Source organism: Protopterus annectens, chromosome 4.part1, assembly GCF_019279795.1.
Source record: "Protopterus annectens isolate FY-2018-M chromosome 4.part1, PAN1.0, whole genome shotgun sequence".
Lineage (NCBI taxonomy): Eukaryota > Metazoa > Chordata > Ceratodontiformes > Protopteridae > Protopterus > Protopterus annectens.
This window is the reverse complement of record NC_056734.1, coordinates 742,790,112-742,812,482: the sequence shown is the minus strand read 5'-3', so window position 1 is coordinate 742,812,482 and position 22,371 is coordinate 742,790,112. Positions and strand designations below refer to the sequence as shown.

Genomic DNA, 22,371 nt, shown 5'->3' with positions numbered 1-22,371 from the left:
ATGACTAGATAATGTATAAGCCTTGGGTATTGAAATGCATATGACAGTTTTATTTATTTTATTTGCAGTTGGTTTGCCAGGATAGTCCATTGGGCCAAATGAACCCGTTTTCAATGGAGTCCTGGGGAGAAAAGCTCCAAAACTAAGTAGGTTATTAATAGATATACAAATTATACAATTACACAGAAGTTAATCATACAAATTATACAATTACACAGAAGTTAATCATACAAGAAATAACAATTTGAAAATAATACAACTAGAGCGAGTACAATCTAGTGATGAAATTAATAGGTAATACAGACTAAAGGGAAATTTAGCACAAAAGCACTGAGAAATAACAACATATTTGGAAGCATTTCATGACAATATTGAGGAATAATAACATATTAGGAAGCAATGCACAAAAGTACTGAGAAGCAATAATGTATTAGGGAAGCAATACTTGGGAAGTGTGGCCTAGTATATTCTTTCTGATTATTGTAGGAATAATAATATGTATGAGTTAGGGTTGGTAATTAGGAAAGTTGCAGGAGGAAACAGAGGAAGAAAGAAGATGGAGTTTGCAAGTGTTATGTGGTGTGGGAGCAAGAGCATTCCCACTGGGATACTAGATGTGAGTGAAGAGATCTTTTAAATATAAAATGGTTGGGGTGGTGCGAATGGAAGGTGGTAGGGAGTTCCAAAGGCATGCAAGGCCATAAGACAGAAGATTTTTGCCTGGGGACTAGTTGGTTTATATACTTCTAATAGATTTTGATTGTTGGACCTTAATACTCTTGCAGGAAGGTGCATTTTAAAGGCTGATGAAAGGGAGGGACAAAGGGAGGGGTTGAAAATGAGCTTATGTGCAAGATTTAGTTGAGTATATGTGAGATAACTGGGTAGCTCTAGCTATTTCTAGTTGTTGGAGAGAGGAACAGTCGTGGGTGGAGGACTCGTCGTTTGTAGCGAACTTGGCAATTTTGTTGTAGCAAGAGGAAAGTTGTGTTTTAGAGAGGTCTGTAGATTAGTTAGGAGTGGAGCTCCATAGAGAAGGAGGGATAAGAAATGAGGTAGAGGGTGATTTTGGTAGCAGGTGTAAGGTAATGATTTTGTCGGTAAAGCATACCGGGTTTTCTTGATATTTAACTGTAGGTGGGAGTTGAATTTGAGCTGGTTATCAATTTGGAGCCCAAGTAACTTGGTCTCAGACACCAGTTCCAGGGGTAGATTATTTTGTCTAGAGATGTGGAATGTGTTTATATTGAAAGAAGTTGCCTTAGAGGGGTGAATAACATTAATTTGGTTTTAGAGGCATTGAGTGCTAGGTGATTCCTTTTCATCCATTGCTCAGTTGTTATAAAAGCATCTTGAGTCAGTTTTAGGAGTGAGGGGATAGAGGTGGCAGCGCAGATAATAGCAGAATCATCGGCATATTGGATGATGTCTGAGAATGGGATAGAGTTGCAGAAATCATTTATAAATATATTGAAGAGAAGGGGACTCAGTATAGAGCCCTGGGGTACCCCAGTAGGAGTATTTAGAAATGAGGAGGTGGCCTTTTCCATTTGACTGCTTGAGATCTGTTAGATAAGTAGCTGGAGAACCAGTTCAAGGAGGAGGGAGATAGGTTAAGTTTAGAAAGTTTAGTTAGTAGCAGGCTGTGAGAGTGTGTCAAAGGCCTTAGAGAGGTCGAGTAGTAGGGTAGAAACAATTTGGCCAGAGTCGTGGGCTTTATTTACAGTTTCAAGGAAGGAGAGGAGGGCGGTCATAATGCTATGATGTGGTCTGACTCCATGTGTGGGAGTTAGTAGGTGATTATCTAAGAGATGTGGAAGGAGTTGTAGTTGGATACACTTTTCTAGGAGTTTAGAGATGGGGGACAGAATAGCGATGGAGCGGAAATTAGTAACATTGTTGTTGTTGCCACCTTTTATGTAGAGGTATGATAAAGGCCCTTTTCCAGACTTGGGGTACTATACATTCTTGGATAGAGCAGTTGATTAAAATGCTAATAGGGTAGCGATTGCTTCAGCAGCTTTGCTAAGAAAGTAAGAAGGGATGTTATCAGGAGCATTGGTGCATGGCTTCAGTTTCATAAGGAATTTCTTTATAGTAGAAGTTGGGTATAGGTTTAAATGAGGAAAAGGAGTGTGAAGAGGGAGAATTAGGGGCAGATGAAGCTGATGAAGTAGTAGGAGGAGTGGAGGGATGGGAGTTAGTAGATGGGAATGAGGAAGTAGTAGCAGTGTAGTGGTGTTAGAGAAAGATGGCGTTAATTTGGAAATGGATTCAATGAAAAGAGTTAAATTGGGTAGCCAAGTCTTGGTCAGGAGCGTTTGGGTCTGGGGTAGGGGTATCTGGTTTGCTGGAGTTAAGTAGAGTAGAGATACCTTTCCAAAATTTCTGAGGGTTTGATTTTATTATTTTGAAGTGTGGAAAAGTAGTTTTGTCGGTCTAAGATTATGAGCTTTTTTACCTTATTTCGAAGTATTTTATATTAATTGTAATAAAAGGACAGGATTACAGTATTTTCAGAAGCTCATTACATTTTATTGCAGACCAGTGTCTTATAGCAGCGTCTGTGTGTTAGTACACTTGTAGTTGGGTCAGGGTGGCTTTAATGGTATATGGTAAATAAGCATTGCTACCTTATTTAAAAGCCAAGCCCTGCAACAACTAGCTCCACACTGAAGTCAAAACACAATAGCTCTGGTGGGTAAATGTACTCTGTAGTAATCAAAAAAGGCAAATGTTTAAAATAACTACAGCTTATGTGCAAACACAATAGGTAGTGATGAAACAATGCTCTGCTAAAAATGCTTTAATGCTCCACAATGCTGAGCTGCAGATCAGTTATCACTGGCTACCAGGATTTCACCCACTTCAGCTCAAGCACGGTGCCGTTCAGTGCAACCTTCCCAGAACTAATTTGTCTGACCAGAATTATTTGGTGTGTGTATAAGAGGGAGGTAGCATACCCTCAGCTGTCCAGATTTTTGCCCCATATTCCTCCTAAAAAGGATTGAAGTTGCTAAATGAGACATTTCAGTTTTAGGTGTCATGTCATTTAGAAAATGCATACCAACACAAATCCTGTTACTCTTGCAATTTTCTAAGTTTCTGAGAGCCATATTTATAATCTGTCCCTATTTATTTTAGGCTTTGTCCAGATTTCTTGCACTAAGGTTGAGGCCTTGAGGGTGTGGTATGTTTGTGAGAAAGTGAAATGCCCAAGTTAGAGTTAACAGGTGGAATTTTCAAGTGCATTTTCAAGGAACTGTGAGTTTTAAGGGAAGCTAAGTTCACTGCTGCTCATGCCAAGTCTATTTACAATGTGCAACTGTTTTGTTTAGCAAATGGTATCTCTATTGTGGTATAAAGTTTTAAAGCTATGTTAGTAGCACCACAAGTAGAATACTTGCATCTTAATGTAAAGGCTTGAGGTTCTATTCCTACAGCATATACATTTGTATGCTGCAGTCCTCAGGATGTCCTCCTTTGGATGAGATGCCTAATAACTATGAACCTGTTTTTCAGCTTGTCATCCATTTTCTATTGCAATATACCAGCTTACCATTTTTTTTAATTTAACATAGGCAATTTATTCTTTGACGGCAACAGGCACTGAATTTGTAGATGAAACACTGAAATATACAGTTGTTTTCTAGCAACAACATCTTCATTAGTTTCAGATATCTTTAATGTGGAATTATTCAGATTACTTTTACTTCAGCAGAGTCACTCAAACAAGTGCTGCTGTATAATACAAGGGATATAATTCAATTATATATTATAATTAATACAATCAGGTAAATCAAATAACTTTTGCATGGCCCTAACGGTGTGCAAGGAGCCTATTGCTTGAAAACAGTTCAAAGGTAAATAACCTGCCACTGGCCAGATGCATTTTCTTTGAATGTGGGTTTCAATGCTGTTTCATTGAATGTGAGTTTCAAAAGTAGAGAAGCTTTAATGCCAAGTCTGTTTTCATTGTAAGACCTTTGTTTAGGTTTAGTAAATGTCTCAGTGTTTGGGCTATAATGTTTGAAATAAAAGTTGTAAATGCCTATTGCTTGAAAACAGTTCAAAGGTAAATAACCTGCCACTGGCCAGATGCATTTTCTTTGAATGTGGTTTTCAATGCTGTTTCATTGAATGTGAGTTTCAAAAGTAGAGAAGCTTTAATGCCAAGTCTGTTTTCATTGTAAGACTATTGCTTTGTTTAGGTTTAGTAAATGTCTCAGTGTTTGGGCTATAATGTTTGAAATAAAAGTTGTAAATTAAATCCAACTGCCTGTAATCATTGTAGAACTAAAGCATAAAACAGTATGCACACAGATTTGAACAGTGTCTACAGTAAATGGGGAGAAATAGCCAAGTAATGGGACACTGGAATGGCTGTGTGGGCGGGGCTTGGGGTGGGTGGACTTGGGCGGGGCTGTGTTGGCAGGGGGCGGGGTGAGCTATGTGGGTGGGGCTCTGGGTTTGCACCCCCCTGCAAAAAATCCTGCGGGCTCCCTTGCAGTTAATACTGGCAATTTAAATAGATTAGTTGCTAATCTTTGAAAATATACTAGCATTTTAAAGGTATTATATTATAATTGCATTTTATTTTCATTGTATGTATTATTTTTAATCAGATTTTTAGTTATATTGGATCAGTACTCAGTAGGATTCAGATGTGATATATTTAGACTGTAGTTATTTTTGTTTTGTCTTTCTTCTGTGAGGTAGTAATTTTGTATTTTTGTTAGCAAGAATATGTTACTTGAATATAAAATGTACACATTACATAAATATGCTCTGAAGGATGTAATGGGTACAAGGTATTTTTTAAAAGTTGTCAGCATTCTGATAAGAAAGGTATTAATTGCAAAAAATATTTTTGAAGTAGTCAAATGTAAAACTATAGATCCATCAATTTTTTGCTAATGTTGTAATGGAAAATTGTTAAAAACAAATACTATTTTTCTCTATCTGACTGGTATGAAGACATATGTTTATTAGCTAACAGCATCAATTCTTGTTTAAAGGATGGTCCTGATGTTCCAGATGTCTCTGACACTTTAGGAGCTAATACTGAAGACTTGACTAGAAACTGGTCCAATTTTAATGAGTGCTTAATTGGTCTATAATATTCTATGGAAATTGTACAATTAATAAAGGTTAACAGTATTCTAATAAAGTTAGAACTGGTAAGGAGGACATAGAAAAATAATCAGAAATACCAAAAACTGTAAAAAAAGAAAAGAAAGCATTAAAACTGTTATAAAAGTCAAAAGATACAAAAAGTATCATTAGGTATAAGTGAAAACAATCAGGAAATAGAGGATGATGTTTAAATCAGTTAGATTTTCATCATACTATTTCTCCATCTAGGCTAGAATATTCTATCCCTAAAATATTAGTCAAAGACAAAAAAAAAGATGAACTGGATGGCACAGAGACTAAGGATAAAATATTTTTGTAAGGAATAAGAGCATTAGTGGGGATAGTCATGAGAATGTGGATATAAGAGAGAAAAACAATAGAGAGAGGAAAATAAAATTAAGATCGTTGGGAGGGGTGAATAGTTTGTTAACAAAGGAAGACTTTAGATATGATAATGTTACTGAAAGCGCAAAGTTGGCTCACTTCCTACTAAAGAAGCAAACATCTTTGAAACTATAATTCTATGATAAACTATGACAGAAAGTCATGTGCTATTAACAAGGAAAGTGTAAATCTGTCATTACTTTCAGGTCTCAAACTAACAGCTTTGTCTAACATAACTGATAAGCTACTTGAAGGTAAAATTAAATATTTTAAAATATTAATTCAAGATGGTAACAATGATCTGAATTTTACCATAAAACACATAAAAAGTTCATTATTAGGTACTACTGGAAAAAATGGAAACTAACTCAATTCAATAAATGACCTTATTGGTGGAAAAGAGACCTAATCAGATTATACAAAAAAGATTATTCCATACATTTCAAAGGTTTCCTACAAAACCAAATAAATATATTTTTAATATAAGAACAAAAGAAATTAAGAAGTTTAAGAAGAAGATAAAGATAAGACAGTTGTATTTTGATATCAGCATTGCCACCAACAAAGCTAGCAAAAATGAATATTGTAAATACAATAAATCGCAAAAAAATCAAACTTGGTTTTGACAGTTGTGATTAAGGGTAATATGATTATAAATCCATTTATGTTATGTAATGAATTCAATAAACATTTTCATAATATTTCAAGCAATCATGGAAATAACATAGCAAATATCTGTAAATTACACATAATCTCTGATGATTGTCTGATAATTTCTATAAGTAATATAGCAATTAGAAACCTGTTACTGAAAATAATTTTGGAAGAATTTAAGGGTCCACTGACATGTATATTTAATTTTCTTCTTTGTAATGGTTCAGTAACAAAGGCTTGAACATTTTTAAATGTTATTTCATTTTATAAGAAGAGTAAGAAGTCTGATATCACTTATTTACTTTAACCTCCACTTTAAGCAAATGTTTTGAAAGGTGTCTGACAGAATAATGTATATTAAAACATATGAAATAACGTATATGAAATTAGTCAACATAGCTTTTCAAAGGGGAGATCAGTATTAACTAATTTAAAAGAGTTCTATGAACAAGTTATTTATGTGATAGGCAAAGGAATGACAGCTGTTTTTATATTATTGGATTTAATTAAATCCTTTGAAATTATACTATGTAAGACAATTTATGATACTTTGGTTTAAAGTAATTATATTCCATATATAATTAATTGGCTTATTGAATGCCTTTATGCTAAGAAACACTATGTTACTGTTATGGGAAAGAACTCAATATTTTTAATGTAACCTCCTGTGCTCTTCATAAATCTGTATTGGTATATTGTTGTTTAATATTGTTTTTTTCAACAGTTCCTATTATTAAAAGATGTTGGATAAATAGGTAAGCTTATGATTACAAGCATGTTTTTTATTGTAGCTTGTGGAACTTACTTTTGTAAGATTAATACTCATTTGCCTTTATTATCAGGCTGGGCAAATGAATTCCGCATTACATTCTACACCAGTAAATGCAATGTTATGGGCGGCCACAGTGGTGCAGCGGTTAGCAGTGCCACCTCACAGTAAGAGGTTCTCCGGTTTGATCCTCAGCTGGGGTGCCTACTGTGCGGAATCTGCATGTCCTTCCTGTGGTCACGTGGGTTTCCTCCGGGTGCTCCGGTTTCCTCCCACATCCCAAAGACATGCTGTAGGTGGATTGGACACTCTAAATTGGCCCTAGGTGTGCATGTGCATGTCTTCTGTGGAAGGTTGGGCTCCAGGCTGACAACTCAACACCATAAAACTCCACTGCCAATCTTGAGCAGACAGGTGATCCACTGTGGTGACCCCTAACTGGGAAAAAGCCGAAAGAAGAAGAAGAAATGCAATGTTATACAATTTTTTTGGAAATGTTATAAATCATCCAATAATTTTATAGCAAAATGATATATTAACTGTTATTAGTGAATATAAATATTTGGGAATGTTGGTGTCCAATTGTTCTATTTCTAAGCATGTAACTCCCATTCTACTAAAGAGAGACAGGTGTATTGCTAGAAATATTTCTATGCATAATAATAAAAAATTGATAGATATATATATAAAATTGATATCAGACCTTTTATAGAATACAACAATGTATTTTGTATATAGAATAAAAGGCAATTAGACTTAAAAGAGTCTAAAGAAAATGTAAAATGGCAATTTATGTAGTGAGAGACTGTGGGTAGATAGAACATGACTCACAAACATAATAATTATATGTTTAAGACAAAAGTTTACATAACCTCATATATTACACACAAAATTCCCTCCTTATAGAATAGGTTAACATTAATCATGAATGGAGGAATGGACAGGTGATTTGCTATTTTCCTAGTATTGAGGAATTACCATTCCTTAATGGCCTCAGGCCTGAATGCTGTTAGCTGAAGTTATAAACTTAAGTCTTCACTTCTGTTTTCTGCTGAAGAGCGTGTGGCACCCTTCTTCAATATGAGAAAACTAAAGACAAAACTATACCTAAACAGCATTTCAGAGCTAAGTGATCACATATAATAATGTCAGGTTGTTTATGTCATCAGAATGCTGAGATAGGTAATGGACCTGAAACCTGTCACAGCTTTAACTTATTCATATACAATCAGCATGTTCATCAGAGCTTTCAGAACTCAGCTTGCATATGAATGAAAAACAGATGAGAGAAATAAGGTATCTCAGTTATAATGTGCCACAACTTTACTAGGAGCCAACATATTTTATGCTTTCCATAAAGTACTCCTCCTGAAACCACACAAAGCTCAATATCACCACCCAAGTGGCATGGCCTGCCGTATAATGTTACAGGTCTTCAGTAGCTGCTATCTTGAAGATAATGCTTATGTTAATCATATTCAGGTGTCTTCGTGTTTGTTTCAAGCTTTTGAGAGAGTTTATTTGGGAATACGTCTCTCTCTCTCTCTCTCTCTCTCTCTCACACACACACACACACACACACACACACACACTCTGTCTTCTTCAGATATTTGATTACAAAGCCCCTGTTTTCACTCATGGACTCTCATTGCTTATCTGTTCTATTTTCTCTGCCCAGCTGGATTGTGAACATTTAGATGATTGCTAGAACTTTATTGGAAGGCTGATCCCCATCCTTGTATCCTCACTGCAGACACTTTGCTACCAGTTTACGCTTTTACACATAACTTCATTATAGACAGTGAGTGATAAATCTTACCTTGTCATATCAGCTTCAGCACACTGGGGATTTCAGCTTCAGCACACTGGGGATATCAGCTTCAGCACACTGGGGATATCAGCTTCAGCACACTGGGGATATCAGCTTCAGCACACTGGGGATATCAGATTCAGCACACTGGGGATATCAGCTTCAGCACACTGGGGATATCAGCTTCAGCACACTGGGGATATCAGCTTCAGCACACTGGGGATATCAGCTTCAGCACACTGGGGATATCAGCTTCAGCACACTGGGGATATCAGCTTCAGCACACTGGAGATATCAGCTTCAGCACACTGGGGATATCAGCTTCAGCATGGCTGGGGATATCAGCTTCAGCACACTGGGGATATCAGCTTCAGCACACTGGGGATATCTGCTACATCAAACCCCCTTTTGCACCAGCTTTCTTATTGTAGGAAGAAAATATTATCATATATTGCATTTCTGCAAAGAAGCCCTCATCAGCTCTGATGTAGTAAGCAGTCATCCCTACAACCATTTTCTCTCCTACCATTAGAAACAGTCAAACTTTGATTTTATGGCTGCAATATTTAGCAATTAGATCCTTTGAGTTCAAGGAGGACTCTGCAGGATTACCCATCATGTGCACTCTTTCTGCCTGGAAGTCAAAGTTGTTTTTGTTTTTGTTTTTTTGCCATCCTTTAACAAATTTCATAGCTTTAGCACCTTCTATTACATTGTCCTAGACAATAATGTAGATACTGTACAGGAGTGGTTCTCTAAATTGTACCCTTTTCTTATAAACTGGCAATAGAGCTCCATATTTCCTGACAGGAAAAAAGCATTCACACAAACGTTTCATTTATTGACATTTTATGAAACCAGGTAATAAAAAACATTACCTTGGCAGTTGGCATCTCCATGCCGTAAAGTTCCTGCAATCCTTGTTCCATTCCTGTCCACACACCAGCAGTGCCCAGTACTACCATAACACTGCATTGGAAGGTAATCACCTTTCTCATCACATTGAGGTATGAAGGCTCCAAGGTTGGGGACCTTATGGGGTGTCTGTTGCTCACATTTTGTCTTTGGATGTGCTTTAAAAAAAAGAGAATTTCATAACAATGACAAGATATGTTACTTTTCCATAAGCTGAAGAAATACTGCACAAATGGGAAAATTCCATAGCAGATACCTCCATGGAATAAATTCCATGTGCTGGAACAGAACCAATAACCAAAAAAACATACAGCAAATGTGCTGGTTATTGGTTCTGGTCCTGCACATTTGTCGTGTGTTTTTTGGCTGTACTTTTTTCATAAGAATTGAATTAAAATAGTCTATGTAAAACAGTGACTTTGCATACAGTACAAACTTATAGATTTATATAAATGCCTTAATAATCTTTTAAAGTTTATTCTTATCTACAAGTTGTACAATTCCATTGTTCCCCACAGTCTTTCAAAAAGTTCTAAGCTTAAAGGAAGACCTGCTCCATGCGCTAGGTTTTCTCTGTGTCTCTCCATCTCCATAGTTAAAAACAACTGCAGTTGCTGCATAAGGCTGTGGCCCATCGTTATTAAGTAAGAAGATATGTTTTTGGAACCATAAACCTTGAAAAATGTAAAGGAGTATACAGCACTAGTGCTGAAGGGGAGGCCATCTCTCAATCATATCACATTAAACCTAAGAACCATTCAATTTCTAACCCTTTAAGGGCTAATATAAGGCTTATAGTAGAGTTCTTAGTACAATAGTGTGACATGTAACATCCAGCATGCTGACACTAGGCTGAGATGCTATTTACAGTATAAGGTTCTTTTGGTATTAAACATATATTTCCTACTCTATAGAGGCTAATAACACACTTCCTTTTTCTATGTTTCTGTGTCATCTGAAAAAATATAATATAGGAATGTGCCGCTTTTTCTATGGCTGCACACATCTTGAAAGGCTTTACCAAAGAAGTCTGGTTAGAAATGAAAAAATGATTCTTCAAAGGCCACCAATGTTTATCTTGTTTAACACTCAGTATTTAATAAGTTTACTAAGTCTTAAATGAGATCAAAATCATTTAAACCAGCTGCAAGTTTCCTGTCAGAGGTTTCAGGCCAGTCTACACTTCGAATTAAAAAGACAGTGCCATATGGCACAGGGTTCAGCCTAACTTCACTGTGTAAAATAATGGTTGAACAAACTTTGATCTCCACAGAAGGAAAAGTGAAAGACATCCTAGATATATGCCTAGGGCATCCTAGCATGTAATGTGCTGCGCCAGACATGTTGTAGATCTTCAATGCATTATCATATCAAGTTAACATACAAGGTTTTTATCCATTTATTTAATAAAGCTAGATTTTCAAGACAATTATGTTTTCTTCATGCCTCTTAGAAACAGCAGCTAATGGTATAAACACTAAAAAGTTTAATTTATAAATACATACTAAATTACATGCCTTCATGCTAACCTATTTTATCACTGGCATATATGAATTTCCTATTTCTAATAAAAGTAGGAATAATAGAAATTATGTTCCCATTAAATATGAATGTAATACATATAGGGAATGTGTTTTGTGTGAGGAGAATCAGAGCTGTTAGAAATGCAACTCATTTAGTTATATTACTAATGCATGTTTTTCTGCATTCAGATATTAAGGAAAGATATTTAGTCATTATGCAAGCAACAATGCCTGGCTGGGAGTGTATTACTGTGAAAATAACTCATGCCCAAGGGCTCCACACACCTGTAAAGGCATTATTTCCACAATAATACACACCCTGGAAGAATGGAGTATATGTTAAATTGTTTTATGTTTATAGATCGGTAGATAGATAAAGATAAACAGGATAGATCTAAATATAGATATATATTATAGTAAAATAGTTCATCTGCCTAATGTTTCAAACTTGCTTTACTACATGTACTTGTTGCTGTAAAAAGTGTTTTCCATCCAAAATAAGTCACACAAACATACACACACACACACACACACACACACACACACACACACACACACACACACACACACACACACACACACACACACACACACACACACACACACACACACACACACACACACACACACACACACACACACACACACACACACACACACACACACACACACACACACACACACACACACCACTTAATAGCCACATTGTTGTGGAAACACATCCTCAGACATCTCCTTGTGAGCAAAAGTATAAAAAGAAAATAAAAGGCATTGTAACTCTTCATCCTCCTCCCACACTTGTAGTCTGTGGTTTTGCTGCTTCATGCTGTCCATTGATTAGTTTAGGTTAAATCACTCAAGATTAAAGTCAATCAGTAAAGCCAGACATTAAGAGTTGCATTACCCCTTAATGTGTAATGAATCCATGTTGATGTCAGTTTTTGGTGACTGTTACAGACAGTGCTCTATCTTGGTTAACTCTATCTCTCGGACTCACTCTCCTTACACTATCACACACACATGTAAACCACACACACAAACACAAACTCACACACATGCCCACCCATGTACACACCTGCATACTTTTCTTTTTTATTTTATTTAGCACATAAAGCGGTTTGCTTTTTCACTGTTTGAGTTTCACGTCAGCTTAATTTGCTGCTGTAAAAAGGCAGACTTGTTTTTTCAGTGGGCATTACCAGTGCATTAAGTGGAGAACATTTATTTTCCAGTCAGGGTTTAATGTACAATTTGCCCATTGTCTAAGCCTTCTTACTACCCAGCATCTAATGTAGCAAAATGTGGATTTATCTGTTTTATATACATAACAAACGAACACAATAAGTGAAAAAGTAGAATAGAGGGGCACCAGAGACCTAAATCCTATATATTATCTGAATTCTGTTAGTAATGCTGGTAAGACAGGTACAGGGATGCATGGTTTTAAGCTGAATATATGGGAAGCAAACTTACGTCAGGTACACTGATGATTTTGATAATAATGTGGTATCAGCAGTGTGGGCTTGATATTAATGGCATGATAGATAAGTACTGGAAATTCTCCAGGAAACCATTGGTATGAAGCAAGAGGATGGCCAAGTTACTTTACATTACAGTGCACTACATGAACTGAAGCCAGAAGGCCATTTGTTACCTGGTTTGTGCATCTGGGGGAAAAAGTTATAAGCAAGATGAACTGCAGTACATAAAAAATTGTCTTAACATGTTAACTGATTTGTTCTCCAACTTGCTCTATCCAATGCTGACCTTAAATTGTGTATCTCCTGCAGACTCCAGCCTGAATCAGTGATGCTTTTATAAAATATGAAGCTGTGAGCATAAAGATCTCATCTCAGGTTGTCAGCATTGAGTACCTTTATGGGGCCCGCCCAAGGGCTGAATTTAAACATGGTGCAAAGGATGCTTACAGAATGGCATTGAAGCACACACTCTCTCTGTGTCTCTCTCTCTCTCTCTCTCTCTCTCTCTCAGATTCAGTCCCTTTTTAAACCCACCACTGTCATCATGTTAGTAGGCTCCACAGGAGACTGACAGGCCTTTTCTTACAAATTGTTCCAGTTTTTCACAATGGTCTACCAAACATGGAGCTGTCCAGAATTTAAAATAGATGTTAGGCTATATTTCATATTCTTTAAATTTTTTTAAGTATTCACAAAATATTTTTAACATGTTACTCCTTGAAACAGTGGAATACATGTCCTTAAAAATATAAACAATCTATATTGGCATTGCAGTGACACCATAGTTCACATAGTAGCTTGAGAGTGCTCAGCAATCCTGGTCATTCCTTAACTGAGATGCCCTCTGTGTTGATTCTCTGTAGCCTCCCTGTGCCTACATTGGTTTCAACTGGATTCATCAGTTTCCTTCCAAATCTCAAATATGTGTGTTAATGAAGTGGCAATTCTCCACATTATGTGTGTATATGTATGTAAGTATGTGTGCAGAGACTAAATGCATACATACATACATACATATTTTCATACAAATAGTTCAGGCATGGTCAATAATGCCCTTCTAACCTGCCAGTATATACCAAAACAATCATTCACTTAATAAGTATCCAAGATATTCTTAAAAATATCCAACATCTTAGTTAAGGATCACTTAAAGCCATCCCAGCATATGTATATATATTTTTAGTTTTATAATATTAATTTCATTTATGCTTTAATATCTATCATTTTTAAAAGGCAAGTTATTTATTGAGTAGGTTATGATTAACTAAAGAAAAAGTTATTACTTACTTTTAATTATTTTGGATATAGGTGGTATTGGGTTCTTAGTACGCCTTTTTTACATGAAGTTATAAATGGGATGAGTCACTGCATATTTTCATTTCTGATGGTGTCCCTTAACTAAATGGATGAAAGTAACTGACATACGTTATTACAATAAATTTATTTAAAAAATAATTTCTTGGTATATATATTTTCACAGCAAGTTTGCAAATACTACTTCTTGTGTATTCTCAGCAGTTGGTGTAACTTGTGAGCAGTTGGATTGGTATAAAATGACTCCATGGTCAAACTGTAGTGGCAAAAGTATTAAAAACACTCCAGTGCATTGATGGCTTGTGCCATATATGTATCCACAGTTTCAATGAACCCTGAAGTGCTGCTTAGAAATGTACATGCTGTTTAGCACTCATTTAGAAATTTAGTTTGAAAAACTGAAAAATGTTCTTGTCATGTGCAGTTAATGCTGGGTGTTGCTGTGCATAGTCAGTGTAGTTAGTTTTTGTATGGCTACATGAATGTGTGTGTGTGTGTGTGTGTGCGTGTGTGTGCGTGTGTGTGCATGTGTGTGCGTGTGTGTGTGTGTACGCGCGCATGTGTATATGGGTGCACGTATATATGTGTGTGTGTGTGTGCACGCGCACATGTGTATATGGGTGCATGTATATGTGTGTGTGTGTGTGTGTGTGTGTGTGTGTGTGTGTGTGTGTGTGTGTGTGTGTGTGCGCGCATGTGTATATGGGTGCATGTATATATGTGGGTGTGGGTGTGTGTGTGTGTGTGTGTGTGTGTGCACGCGCACATGTGTATATGGGTGCATGTATATGTGTGTGTGTGTGTGTGTGTGTGTGTGTGTGTGTGTGTGTGTGTGCATGTGTGTGCGTGCACACGTGGATATGTGTATGCTGTTTGTTGACCATGCTGTATGTTGCATATGTTTACAATATCATTAACAGTGTTGTTTAAGGGGTAACTTTACAGCTGCACCACACATTCAAATATTCACACTAAGCAATAGCAGGTATGCACTCACAGGTAAAGCAGAGGTCTGCCTGACAAAGACTGCTAGAAATTATGTTTTCCATTCAATTCTTTTGAATAATTAGCTGCCAACATCTGTTATACAGACCACACAACTGTATGACAGACACTACTACAAATTGTTTAGAAATGGGGGGTAAATTTTGTACTTTACAGAGGCTGAGAGGGTTAAAGTAAAAAATTTAATTACTGAGGGGGATAAAATTTTACATGGGTATGCAGACAATGCAGGCTTCTGAGTGCTGAGACAGAAACGGAGAGAAACTTTAAGGGGTATGATACAAAACTGAAGGAAAAGCAGTAAAGTTAAAAATGGAACAAAATTATTATGACAATGAGTATGCAGCTGTGAAGGAAACAAAAGTATGCCAGCGAAATCATACAACAAATAAGAAAGAAAAGCTGGAAAGATAATAAAACGATGTATGACTCTGATACAGATTTCTGATTTCAGGAAAATGTTCCATTAACATTCAGCTTGGTATGCTCTTAAACGGACCTCCATATGAACTGGACCCACCTTTTCTTCTCAGGTTTAACAACAATGCAACTTTATAGACAGACAGTATGCAGCTCAAGGTACCAGGTAAAGAAGACAACCACTAGTGTTTTGCAGTTACAATGGCAGCCAATATGAAACATTCCTGGGTAAAGGGAAAATTTGTTTTATTTAGCATTTGATAACCAGATTGTCCCACTGTTTTGTGGTCCATTTTTTATAAAATCCCTGAAAGAAAAGTCCCAGGCGATAATAGACAATGATATTAAAATATAAAAAAGCTAACATTTGTGGACAAAGTGAAGGATGAGAAACTTATTAAAATAGATGTCCTCATGGTTTAAGACCAGATTATAAAAAAGTAATTAGTTTCAGCATCTTAATGTTCACACATAAATACAAGCTTTAAGAAAGAAGCACTGATGGAAATTATTTCAAATGTCAAAACCTGCTAAATTGAGTCTAGAAACATGGAGACTGAATGGCCAAAAAATGGCTTTCGATATATCAAGTCCAAAACGTCCATTCCTAAAATATTTCCTTTTCTCTAAGGTATGGCAGTCTCAAAGATGGTATATATGCATTTAGGAGTGTGGGGGATTTATCCCTCCCAAATCAGTGGGTGCAGGGGTGCTTGACTCCTTGCAAAACAGAAGTTTAATGGAGAAGACAGATGTTTGAGATTCAGACCTCCTGGATTTTTGATCTTTTTTTTCATTCTGTTGGCATTCAGTGTTATGAGTGCCGACATTTCAGTAGGAAACCAAATAAATCAGTTAAGTACTTCTTTTTATAGATGGTTTTGTCAAAGTCTATGTAGTGGCCATATAAGGATTACGAAAAATTTAGTCAGGACACCAGGAAACTTCCCTACCTTGGGGTGAAGCACTCTGGAGCTGCTGTGTGATGCTGGAGGGCTGCTACTGCAGTTCTGGGAATTCCAAGATGGAGGAAAGTGCAGCAGAGATGGAAAGAGGAGCAGCGAATGAGAAGAAATAACTGTTACAATGCTGGAAAATGGTGGAGTACAAACACAAGTACTGACAGATTTGCCGAAGCAGGTAGAGCTAAAGAAAAGAGTGGAAGTGAGATGGAGTGATATGTTGGAGAATGTATTACAGGAGGAATTAAGTGAGAGACTGGAAACACAAAACAACAGCTGGTGAAAGGAAACAATGGAGGTAGTTTCAACTAGTGAAGTAGCCAGTTTCTATGGTTTACCTCTGCAACAGGATTTTTTGTTTCAAGAAAAAAATAAGTTCTACAGATGCAACAAGGCAAGAAAGAATGGAAGAAGGGACTGAGTGAAACAGGCATTTGCAGTTTCTTAGCCACAGGAAAGATGACCAGTGCTAAGAATAAAAAGTAAAAGTGATGGCAATGTGAACAGGTATAACATTATGGATAGTATTATTTTGCAACTATAGGTTAACAATAGACAATGGGAGTTGAAAGTTTTTCTGATGTGACATTTGAAAGCTTTAACTTGCTGGAAAAATGTATGACTGAGACTGAAAAAAGAAATACAGTAACACCATGGAAACGCTACTTCAGAGCTTGGGACTGCAACCAAAAGAAGAAAATTCAGTGTACAATTTAAAACTTCAGATATGGATGAGTTTAAGGTAATCATTTTTTTTCTTTCACTATGTAGTAAAGTACATGAAGTTAAAAAAATGTGATATAAGAAATGTACACAGTGTGGGTTGGGAAGTGTGGGTAACAATGGATGTTAAGGATGGGAAAAGTCAACATATTTCAAAAACAATAATTGTGAATGATAAGAGAGGAATTGTTAGTTATTGGGGGTAACTCCCTTTGGGGATGTATATCATTTAGTATAGGACTGTAAAAAAATTGGGGTCCCTATTAAATTAACAAAAAGACTGTTCAGCGAACGGCATTTTTGGTGCTCTACATCGAACATGTTGTTCACGGAACTGTTCATAATGAGATTGTGATACACGGAAGATCAGGAAATTTGCTCTTTCTTCATTGTAGTGCAATCTCAGAGTTGGTATATGTAATTAGCGAAGGGTGTGTGTGTGTGTGGGAGGGCAGAGCCTCACACAAGAGCAGAAATCGATGAATGGCATATTCAATGAAATGCCATTCATTCATAGGAGCTTTCGATAATTTAATATAGACGCAAAAAAATGAATATATGGCCAATGAGTGGAGAGTGAACATACAATAAAAGACTACATGACTTTTTATGGAAAACGTAAAGAATTTAGACAGTTCTGGTTTGTCTTTCCCATATTAGAAAAGGAAAAGCAGGTGACAAGGAAAGCTCAGAAGAAAATAGTAGAAAACATGCCCTAGAACCTTAGCTACTACAATACCACTGAGCAAAGTTACAACCACAGCCATGCAGAAATTAACACTGAAAGGCAGTGTTGATAAAGGGCTGGGACTTAATCATTGTGAGCTTATGACCCACACAAGCTAGAAATGTCATAGAATGTATGTCTGAACTGCTCAAGTCATATCTACACTACCTGGATACATCTAGATGTGCCCTGCAATATGACCTTACCACATGTGACAAAATATCAACTGTGTGCCACCTTTAAAAATACTAGACCTAGGAAACAGTAACAGGAATGTGGCCAGTGTAGGGACCACTGTTCCCAGGACTACATGATTCAGCAACTTTTACAGATGAGGAGTCAAGGGAGGAGCCAGCAGTAGGAGAAAAACATGTTAGACAGAGGCAGGCACAATATGCTATGGCAGTAGCTAAGACACAATGAATTTCACATATACTTGCTACGTAACTCAAATAAAAGCAGTTCAGTGGCTACAGAAGAGACACAAACCAGGCTGTGCTTACCCATGCATTGCCAGGCATCAGCCAAAGGCAGCCCAAGGCTAGGCCAATCTCAATAGCAGTAGCAGAGGTGCATGATCAAGCTGTCTTGCACAAATACTATGACTCCTAAACAGGTTAAGCAGACAGTAAAAGTGATGATGCATATACAGGAATACCTCTCCACTAAACTCATAAGGCCAGCAAATGTAGACAGTAACAAAGATACATACAAATAAAACAGGCAACAACTAGCTATGCATTGCCCAGTCACCCTGTGCATCAAGTAGGTATTTTTCAGCACTGCACAGGTGGGTGAGCAAGCTATCCAACACTCCTCCTACTACTGCTGCTACTACTATTACTACTATAGATCTTAAGCAGAGTAATAACACATTAAAAATAATTAGGTATGCACAGGCTATCCAGACTCTGCCTACACATACATTGCCTGGCCACTTTGTGCATCAGACATAGGCAACCCAAGTCATGCATTGTGCAAACGACAATGCACAGTTAGTATCATCTGCATATTGTGGGGAGTTATGGGCATGCATGTCTGTCACAGGGAAGTGTGTGAGTGTCAGAACTGAGGTAATAGCAAGTATGAACACTTAAGGCCACTTTGTCCAGATACAGAGTTTGTGTCTACTGTGAGGAAGTCCATGGTCAACTGTGTGTGTGTGTGTGTGTGTGTGTGTGTGTGTGTGTGTGTGTGTGTGTGTGTGTGTGTGTGTGTGCGTGTGTGTGTGTGTGTGTGTGTGTGTGTGTGTGTGTGTGTGTGTGTGTGTGTGTGTGCATGTGTGAGAGGTGTATGTGTCTGTGAGGTGTCATAGCTAGCATGGGTTACTGTATCTGTCTGTGGGAATACAGCCACAGTGTGTAACCCACCATTATGTTTTGGCACACTGGACACATCTCAACCATGCATGTAAGTGAGTAAAAGGGTTCTCATCCAGGAAAAAAGAGGTCATCGTTCCCCTCTACTCGACACTCATTAGACCCATTATAGAGTACAATGCCCCTTTTGGAATGTACCTCACAAGACATCTGCAGCAGCTGGAAAGGCCACAGAAGTACCTCACAAAGAGGATTACTGACCATCTCAAAAAACTCCAGCTTTACTCCGTAGCATATCACCTACTCTGAGGTGATCTCTGCTTAACATATAAAGCTGTGTCAAACCCAGAGCTGTTGGACATGCTACACCTAAAGAAATCCCAATCCCTCCAAGCTACACGCTCTAGGGACCTAAACCTTGTCACCACAATAAACAGGACATGCTGGAGGGATAGATTCCTATCCCAGAGTCTTCCCATACTCTGGAACAGGCTACCCATCTATGTCAAGCAAAGTTCTTCATTAGCACTCTTCAAGAAAAATCTTGATGAGTGGATGGGAAATAGGAAATACACCCCAGGGATCACTTCTGTGTCTCTGCTTGACAGTGGCACAGGAAAATAACTTTCTTCGGTGGAGTAAGCCAGGGAACCTTGTTGGCTAGGCTTATGTAGGCCCTTGGGCCGATAGCCTAGTACCTACCTATGAACCTATGAACCTAAAATTTTGCATTGATGGCTATATCCATGGGAGCTACCTCTCTCAGGAGGTACACTGGTAGCTCAACAACCTTAGCTAGAACTTGGAGTGCTATTTCAATGTGCATGTTGTCTGCTAGATAAGCTATCAGTATGACAATGTGCAAGACCATGACCATGTGGATGACCTCACCCAGAAGTAGACATATCCACAACCTATATAACAGCGGAAGTGCTATCATTGTGGAAGCAGAATCTAGCATGACACAGCCATTTGATGATATACCAGTCGACCAGGCTTGTGGATGTTGGCTATCCCTAAAGGATGTCACAGAAGAGACACTACATGCTCCTATTTTGACATTCCTCTTGCCCAAGCAATCATACACATAGCTCATGCAGTCTTATGTATCAGTATGAACTACATGCAGTAGTCTCATAACCTCTTCCAAGGCCATGGTGGAACTTGCCTTGGCCTCCACAATGGTTCTGCTTATATGCTGGATGGCATTTACTGACACAATGACCTCTAGGTTGGGCAGTAAGCATGCCTTCTATGAGCACCTCTACTGACACCCCATGTGTGGTACCTCCCACTTATGGTGGCCAGGGAGAGAATCTGCTATATGTCTTCACCTGGGACTACCACACTAACCTGGTCAACTGTATTTCCATCAACCTGTATACTCTCAGATGGTGTGTTGTCATGGGTTTGCATAGATATACTAACAGAGTCCATATGTTTGAAGAGAATGTGTAGTGATACTTCCTACACCTGATAAACCCCCTGCAGTCCCAGACTGTGTTTGTTCATATGCATCATCATTATCAGAGGATAAGGATCCCAGAATGTCAGACCTAGGTAGGTCCACAGAGTTGGTGCCAGACAGCTCTTTTTCTGTGAACACACCAATATAATAACGATAAATTACCCATATTGCTTAAGCTGAAATGCCATAACTACACTTGCAAGTGCTATAACTTTACTAACTACTAAACATAACCAATACATGCAAGTATATCCATACCATGTGCAGGTGGTCAATCTACATCAGTGCTAGATGCATCTAAACTCAATAGGTGAGAGAGCGGTAGAATAAGCATGTCATTATCAATTGCAAAGGTGGATGTAAAATATTTGAATAGCATAACTGGGTAATTACTAGTAGAAATCTTCAGGGACCTGTCCATTTCTGCTCCAGCATCCAGAACCACACTGTGAAACTATGATGAGCTGCCTGCATTTCTGAATAATGACAGGAACTCTTCTGTCTCAGTTTGGTAAACAGTCCACCACCAGTAGCTCTCTGCTCCCATGCCATATCTGTGGCCTTATGCTGGACTATATATATATATATATATATATATATATATATATATATATATATATATATATATATATAGCCTGGCCACCAAAAGACTGACATCCTCAATCACCTCCTGACAAACGGTCATGGAAGAACTTGCCAGAGTCATGTATATCAAGGAGCTGCCCATCACAAAGATAGAAGGCCTTTACTATCACATCATTCTCAGCCTCAGAAAAGTAAGACTTCAATGAGGATGTGCTCTTACCAGTTTTAGCAGCCATATTAGTGTTGGTGGAATAAAAAAATGTATGCCACAACACAGGTTACCACACTTGTGCTCACACTTTAACAATTATGGAATTATACATCAATACACAGCATATTCAAGTCTAACAGACATACCTGAACACTAAAAAATGCAAACAACAGTCTAAACACCAAACAATTCCAAACTACAACACTTAAACATAGCTGTAACCTATACAAATTCAACCCGTAGTTTAAAGTCCCGATACATTCTCCCAACATATGCAGGAAAGTTCACCTGACAAGTAGACTCCCTCATAAAGATAGCAATAATATGGGGAATTTAATAAATCCTAAAACTTGCAGTAACAATTTACACAATTGTTCACTTGTTCAAATGGCAGTGTCACATCAAGAACTTTACCCCTCCAGAAAACAAATGTCTAAACTCTTGCCTGTTAGGCCACTATAAAAGTATGTATATATGTGTCTTTGTTGCCCTGAAGATTTGAACAGACTATGCAAGCAATAATGCCCTCCAGGGTGTGTGTTGATGTGCAATTAACTCCCACCCAAGGGTATTATGAGGACTTTGGTGGAAAAAAAGAGCACATACTTAGAGATTCATGTCATTTGCTCGTGATGCTAAACTTGGTTTGATGCAAATATAGCATTTCTTGCCATTGATGTGATAAGCCTATTTTCATTTCTTTCACATGGAGAGGGTTGTGAATTTTTTATAGATACCCTCAGTGATGATCCTGAGACAACTAATGTCCAAGTTAGTGTGATGTTATGAGGCAGTGACATCCCTGCCAGGGAGAGTAGGGCAATATATGTGCACCTATGCCAGCATACCTAGCTGGAGTTTTGTAAATAATTTTATGTTATTTGACTATCACACTGAGTTGTACAGATGTTTGAGTTAAAAATATATTTGTAAAGTTACTTGTACTAAAAATGCATCAACAGTAG

The 22,371-nt window shown here is 37.5% G+C and overlaps 1 protein-coding gene across 1 annotated transcript in view; it reads right to left on the bottom strand.

Moving 5' to 3' along the window:
- The window catches only part of LOC122801281 (thyroglobulin-like), a 97,580-nt gene extending 76,149 nt beyond the window's left edge, over positions 1-21,431 (bottom strand). Inside the window, exons 1-3 of the mRNA XM_044070828.1 lie at positions 21,278-21,431; positions 20,571-20,738; positions 9,632-9,826 (exon numbers count right to left, since the gene is read on the bottom strand). Of these exons, the coding sequence (XP_043926763.1) occupies positions 9,632-9,826; positions 20,571-20,738; positions 21,278-21,431 (517 nt within the window). The remainder of the gene's footprint in view (positions 1-9,631; positions 9,827-20,570; positions 20,739-21,277) is intronic.
- Between the last annotated feature and the right edge of the window lie 940 nt (positions 21,432-22,371).